The sequence below is a fragment of the Olea europaea genome, chromosome 15 (genome assembly GCF_002742605.1).
Source record: "Olea europaea var. sylvestris chromosome 15, O_europaea_v1, whole genome shotgun sequence".
Classification (NCBI taxonomy): Eukaryota; Viridiplantae; Streptophyta; class Magnoliopsida; order Lamiales; family Oleaceae; genus Olea; species Olea europaea.
The window spans coordinates 10,226,027-10,232,517 of NC_036251.1; the positions used below are offsets into that span (position 1 = coordinate 10,226,027).

Below are 6,491 nucleotides of genomic sequence, written 5' to 3' on the forward strand. Positions count from 1 at the left end.
GGGGGGGGGAAAATTTATTTAAACATGTTCAAGGACAAAAGGTTCCTTAAAAGTAATGTTACCTTTCATTTTTTAACTTGACGATACCAATTACACGAATTTCGAAATATATATATTTTTTCAAAAAAATAATTTTGCACGTAAATTTAAATCATTCTCGTACTTTTAATTAATGTTCTAAAAAGTTTAAAGCATAACTAGATGTGAAGGTCAATCTTCAAGTTTTACGAGCTTAAGCGAACATAGGTGAGGTCTGGGCGTAAAAAAATCTTTTCTAATCTTTAATATTTTTTTAAAATTTGAATCATTTTTAAAATCATTTAATAAGTAAAAAATAATACATAAAAAACATCTAAAATTATAAAATACTATATTTACTTAATAATTTTTTATACAATTAATCAATTTTGCAATTTTCAAGTTTTTGAAATGCACAAGCTAGATTATTTTTCGTATTTTCAATTTTCAATAGATAAGTCCTATTTAAAAGATTTAAAGGAACCTCATACATATTTTCGAAGTTTTCAATAAAACAATAAGTTTAAAAATCTTAATTACTTAATGTAAATAGCATCATAACTTAAATTTTATTTAACTCTTTATCGGATAAAGTTATTTTTGACTTTTGTATGGATAAAGTCATTTACAAACTTGAAATTAAAGTCAAATAAAAAGTTTTGTAAAAAAAAAAATAATAATAAACTAAAATCAAATAAAAGACATTTAATAAAAAGGGAAAAAATTTAATAAAACGTACATAGGCAGTCCTAGTTGTGCATTAAGTGGTCAATTTGACATTTACCAGCTTAATTTCAGGATTATTGCTAAGATGTAACGTTTAGCTATTTTTTAGAAAATTGCTATTAATCATGCATTGTTTAAAAAATCACTATTATAAAATCCATTTTTACAAAAAATGAATCTCCAACAGGGGCAAAATTTGACTGATATTTACGTCCATTTGGCTAGGCTTTTGAAAATTTAAAACTACTTTTAAGATTAAGAAATTGGTTTTAAATATGTTTGAATAATAACTTCTTGAAAAAATTCTTTTATAAAAGTAAAAGAAAGCCCTGCTAAATGGGCCCCCAGTACGATTGATTTTTTTATGAGTTTTGTTAGAAAAGAAAAATGGAAGAAATCATAACTCAGCTGTTAAGTGTGCACCAAATCAATTTTCAGAGATTAAGTTTCAAAATACAAAATTCAGGTTTTTATTTTGTTTTAGTTTTAAATAATAATATTATCAAATTAAATTAATTTACCATACCCACTCCAACCATCCCCACTCTACTTGTCGGCATCTACTCGTCGTTGACATTCCCCGACCTCCATCCCATTGGTGACGTCTTCTCGACGGCAAACTAATCGATGCTCAACGACAATTGAGTTCGTCGGTGACTGAGACTAATCAGTGTTGGTATAATTTAAAATGCTTTTTTAAAATTGAAAAACAGCTTCCGATATAATTTACAGAGTACTTACTGGAGCAAAATAGCTTGAATTCTCATGGCTGAAATTTGGTTAATTGAATTTGAACCCAATCCCCATCGATTGAGGTCGAAGAAATCAATGACATGCGATCTGATCTCTTGAATTTGGGACATGTGACTTACACACTTTGACATGTGACCTGATCCAATAGCCTATAACCAAATCTTTTGGATATGTGAAATGTAACCTGAGCTATAGCCTGTGACTATTTCTCTTGAATCCGTGACCTTTGACCTCTGCATTTGACGCGTAACCTATGACCTGATGTAATATCCAGTGAACAAATCTCTTGGGTATGTAACCAAATCTCTTAAATTTGTGACTTGTGACATATGCACTTTGACATATGCTATGTTATATGTGACCATGACCTAATCCATTGGGAGGTGAACAAATCTCTTGGATATGTGATTTGTGACCTGATCAATTGTCTGTAACTAAATCTTTTGAATCTGTGGCATGTGACCCTTGCAATTAGACGAGTCACATATTCAAAAGACTTGGTTACAAAAATTTAATTGGCTAAGACATAAACACCACCACCATCACCACCTATGGACATTGATCTACCACCATAACTATCACTGTAACACTTCATCACAACTACCACTATCTCTCTACTACCATCACCACTAACAACCCAACAACCAAGTAAATCACCAACGTCAGAACTCCGATAAAGCACCAAATCGGAGGCACAAGTTGGCGACTGAAAGTTGTGGTTGCCATGAGTGGTGACAGTCGTGTGGCAGCGACAACAACACCACTAACACCACCTTACACCGACTAACCCAAAGCCAGATTGCAGCTACCTAACACCAAAGCTGAAGTCTAACAGGGGTAGAGCTTATTTGAAATTAAGTTGGAATCTCAATTTTTTGATTGGATTAGTCTGGGATGGAGCTTATCAAAATCGCCACTGGAAGGCACTTAGATCGCTACCACAATGCTCAACGACTGAGCACCGCACGCTGCTATGCTGACCTCGATGGCAGGAGCTCTGGCAATGAAGAGGAAAAATCATAACTCAAGCGCTAATTGTGCAAAAGTAGTTGGAGGGATAGATGATGAGAGAGAGTGTGCAAATGAGAGAGAGAGAGACGAGAGAGAATATTTTTAATTTTGACAAATACCTGTTTTTTGCTTAAGTAATATTAATACATGATTTTAGAATTTTTCATCTTTAAATATCTGGTGTGGTGTAATTTTCCCTTAGAAAAGGGAACCTGTAATGAAAATCCAATTCTTGATTCCTGTTTGACAACCATTATATTGAGAAATTTAGGTAAAATATATTTTGAATAATAGTTTTTGGGAGAATGTAAGATTAAAAAAGAAGGAATAATTTTTTATTTACGTGTAATATTATTTTATTAAATAATGTGTGATTTAAAAAAAGAGAGTGTAAAATGTATTAAAATTTTAAAGGGAATCAACCAAGAACTTATTTTAGCGATTTGATTGATGATAAAGAGAGAGAATTTTTGAATAAAATCTTCGCCCTAACTAAAAAAAAATGATTGATCAAAACAACACGGTCCGTATTTTTATTCAATTTTGGTAATGACTCACACAATTCTAATGGCATTTCTTCCAATTATTTTCACAATCATTAGTCAACCGAATAGCACCCACTCAATAGTCATTACGTGGAGTTGACTTTTTTCATCGAGAAAAGAAAATTAACGAGACCACTTCTACTCGAGACGCAACTCACGTAAGTCCATTTTTTTACCTATATTTGCATATTTATACATTGAAAAACACGTCATAATATAACTTTCAACTAACATCATCTTCATCAAATACTACTAGACACACATATTAATTTCTTCGTTCACAACATTTAAGGACTTCTAGACATACTATGGTGAAGATGAGGTCGAGGATGAAGCATGTGGCTCGTGCACGATTGAGTTTACAGACACTGATATTGGATTGGCTTCTAAATGTTGCACGACGGTCTCGAGTACTTGAGTCAATAACTTCTTGAACTCTTCTTCGTTAACCATTTTCCGTTCATTCACCTCAAACATTTTAAGAGCTTCAGTCGTAACATGATCTATCTGCAAATACATTGATAAGAAAACAAATGGACACTTTTTAATTCATCAATTATTATCATTATAGATGACACTGAACAAGTATTATTGAGACGGGGCTAGGATTATTGAAGGACGACAAATACCTGATCCAGAGCACCAATTGGAGGTAAGCCAGCCGAAGAGGCAAGAATCTCAAGAACTCCACGGAAATATTCCTTCGATATTTCCCCATTTTGATTTTTGGGTACAATTTCTATAGCAGAATTCAGTGTCTGCATTGAACAAAAGAATGATAATGAAATGTATAAATAGGTCGTTTTCTGAAATCCAACTCCAAGATTTTCACAGCCTATTGAAAAGAACGAATAGGTTGTGTTATGCTTGGACGCACCAACTATTTCTCTACTAACCTCATGTAACTCGAATTTGTTCGACAACAATCTCTCAAAGCCACTTCCATCGAAAGTATTCTGACTATGAGCAACGATTGAGGGTTTCTCCTTGAGATGTTGTGCCACACTCTCTATAGCTCTTTTAAACTCGGCTGAAAATGCCTCTTGTGAAACTGTTTGTTGAGAGACATTATCAAGGGATTGTAGTGCTGGTTCCACAATGTTGCTTACAACCTACAAAATGAGCACCAACATTATCTCCATACTAAAAATTGCACTTGTTTTTGACAATACAAGTATGGAATGAATACCCAAGGATCTGTAGCCGGAGGCATCCCTTGATCAACAGTAAGTTTCGCAAAAGCCTCCATAATGCAATCTCGAAGAGATCTATCTGGTAACCCAATCTCGGAGAAAATGGAAAGTACATCCGTTTCAAAAGTCGGGCTCTTCAAAAACTCAAGCAGTTCTTCACCATCAAATCGGAGAATAACAACAGCGTCTCTCTTCAAACCAGCAGCCATGCCCATTAGTATATCAGATAATAGTCTTGCTTATTTTTTCTCGTTTACCACTCGCAAATTTATTAATCACCTGCAGGATCGCATTACTGTGTATCAATGTAAAAGTAGATGTTGATGTGCAACATTGAAATTTTGTTACGAAAAAGTGAAATAGACTATAGAAAAATTAAGAACGAGAACACACAAATTTATGTAGAAACCGGAGAAGGAAAAAGCCACGGATAGAGGAGGGAAAAATCCATTATATCGCAAATAAGTACAAGAGATAATTACTTTGGACGACTAAGAATATTATATCGAAACCCAAATATATATACGGGATCCCTCTACTACCACCACGGACACACAAAAATTCTCATTATTTTGGTTTCATTACAAATGTCTCCCGTGAATTTTTCGGACTGGGCAAAAGAGAATTCAGCTCATCATTCATAACAAATTCTTTGATTAATTTACACAAGAAAGTCGTCTTCAACATCATAGATAGTATATTTAAGGGTTGTTTGAGCCCCTTTTTTTTTTTTTTTTTTTTTTAAAAAAAGGATTTTTTTTATTGTATGATGAAGAATGTGTGGTTAAAAATAAGGAAAAATTTGAATTTGCGAATAATATTATTTTATTTAAAGAATGAGTTGTTGAAATATGGTCAAATCACTATTCAAGAATCCATTTTGATGGAAAAAATGGAGTTCAAACAAGGGCTTAATACCATTATCGTCAATTTACACATGAAACATAAAATTGCATAAACAGGAAAAAAGACCAAACTCTGAACAAGTCATCAAGATGAACAATAGGTTCCATTCGTAATTTCATTTTAGTTTCTCTATTATCTTCCATAGTGGGATTGCTACAGACATATAAACTAACAAAAAGAGGTTAAAATCTTATTTGCATTTAGTAGGCTTATTAGAGAAAGGAATCAGTTGATGCACGAAATGTTAAGTCATAGAGCCTACTTCATTAATTAAGGATCGTTTAAGAATTTCACACTTATAATTTTGATTTTGCCTAATTTTGTTTTATAAATATAAAGCGGTCATTAGATTTTATTTCATCGTCATCAAAAAGAGAGAAATGTTACCAAAAATAGTGTAAGATTTTTCTCTTGTGAACTTCTTTTCATCATAGTGAATTATTGTAACAATAGATGAGGATGTATTTTCACATTGAAGTGAACTTCTATAAATCTTCTGTTTTATTTTGTCTCTTTTTTCTTTATTGCGATTTTATTTCTCTTGATGGTATAAAATTAAGATTTATAATTTTCAACACGAAAACATCCCAATAAAATAGCACCTCTCATCATCTATGCATTTCAACATTTTATTATTGTAATAATATAAAAGGCTACAACTAGAATCAAAATACAAATCAACAGAAAATATAACAAGGCCTACAGCTAAAATCAGAAGTTGTCTACCTCTGGAGACTTGCATGTCAAACTACGAACTTTATCATAAACAAGACTACTATAAAACGAGAAGAAAGATGACAAAAACCTGAGAACAGACTGAGTCAGGGAAGTGCCCGAACCAAGCACATGAGATTGTGACTCCGTCTCCTTTAGAGAAATCTTAGCATCGAAGTCAATGTGCAGTTCACCTTATAATTTTCAACCAACTCCATGATATAATCGGAACCGTCCATCAATTTTTGATCATCTCTTTTGGAGCATGTCAAAGAGAGAAAACCCAACTTTTTCTTTAATGCAAAGCCCTAGATTTGGTGTTTTTCTCGTGAAAACAGTGTGTTCTTTTGGTTGCTTGCTCTTTTCTGTGACCTTGGACTTAAATAGTGTGAGAGTAGATGCGTTTTAGAGAGAGAATATGATTTGTGGACAGGACACGTAGGTCGGTGGGTAGTAGGTCAAAAGTAGTACTTTGGTGAATCCATGAGTTTGAACTTTTTATTAATTTTGTCGGCCAATAAAGAGGTGACGCGTGCAGTTGTAATATATGTTATCATCCATTTGGTTCCGATAAAAAATTTATAAAAATTTAAACTAGATTGAATAATTAATTTTAATAATATAT

General features: G+C 32.8%; 2 protein-coding genes across 2 annotated transcripts in view; both read right to left on the minus strand.

The window, feature by feature from the left end:
- The window catches only part of LOC111411213 (COBRA-like protein 1), a 7,177-nt gene extending 4,070 nt beyond the window's left edge, over positions 1-3,107 (minus strand). Inside the window, exons 1-6 of the mRNA XM_023041766.1 lie at positions 3,067-3,107; positions 2,437-2,494; positions 2,286-2,306; positions 2,024-2,203; positions 1,756-1,865; positions 1,266-1,364 (exon numbers count right to left, since the gene is read on the minus strand). Coding sequence (XP_022897534.1) covers positions 1,266-1,364; positions 1,756-1,865; positions 2,024-2,203; positions 2,286-2,306; positions 2,437-2,494; positions 3,067-3,107 — 509 coding nt within the window. The remainder of the gene's footprint in view (positions 1-1,265; positions 1,365-1,755; positions 1,866-2,023; positions 2,204-2,285; positions 2,307-2,436; positions 2,495-3,066) is intronic.
- A 26-nt stretch (positions 3,108-3,133) lies between these two features.
- LOC111410105 lies at positions 3,134-6,219 on the minus strand. The gene is made up of 5 exons (XM_023040303.1): positions 5,958-6,219; positions 4,243-4,525; positions 3,950-4,165; positions 3,683-3,811; positions 3,134-3,560 (listed from the first exon to the last, which is right to left on the minus strand). Exons 2-5 carry the CDS (start codon positions 4,459-4,461, stop codon positions 3,360-3,362), a joined length of 765 nt encoding a protein of 254 aa, XP_022896071.1. The 5' UTR covers positions 4,462-4,525; positions 5,958-6,219; the 3' UTR covers positions 3,134-3,359.
- Between the last annotated feature and the right edge of the window lie 272 nt (positions 6,220-6,491).

What these genes read in the sequence shown, in the direction of transcription:
- LOC111410105 (XM_023040303.1), bottom strand. Translation starts at nt 4,461, where the DNA reads ATGGGCATGGCTGCTGGTTTGAAGAGAGACGCTGTTGTTATTCTCCGA. An exon ending in ACAAATTCGAGTTACATGAG is followed by an intron (nt 3,812 to 3,949) that starts GTTAGTAGAGAA and finishes TGTTCAATGCAG; the next exon opens with ACACTGAATTCTGCTATAGA. An exon ending in CAATTGGTGCTCTGGATCAG is followed by an intron (nt 3,561 to 3,682) that starts GTATTTGTCGTC and finishes ATGTATTTGCAG; the next exon opens with ATAGATCATGTTACGACTGA.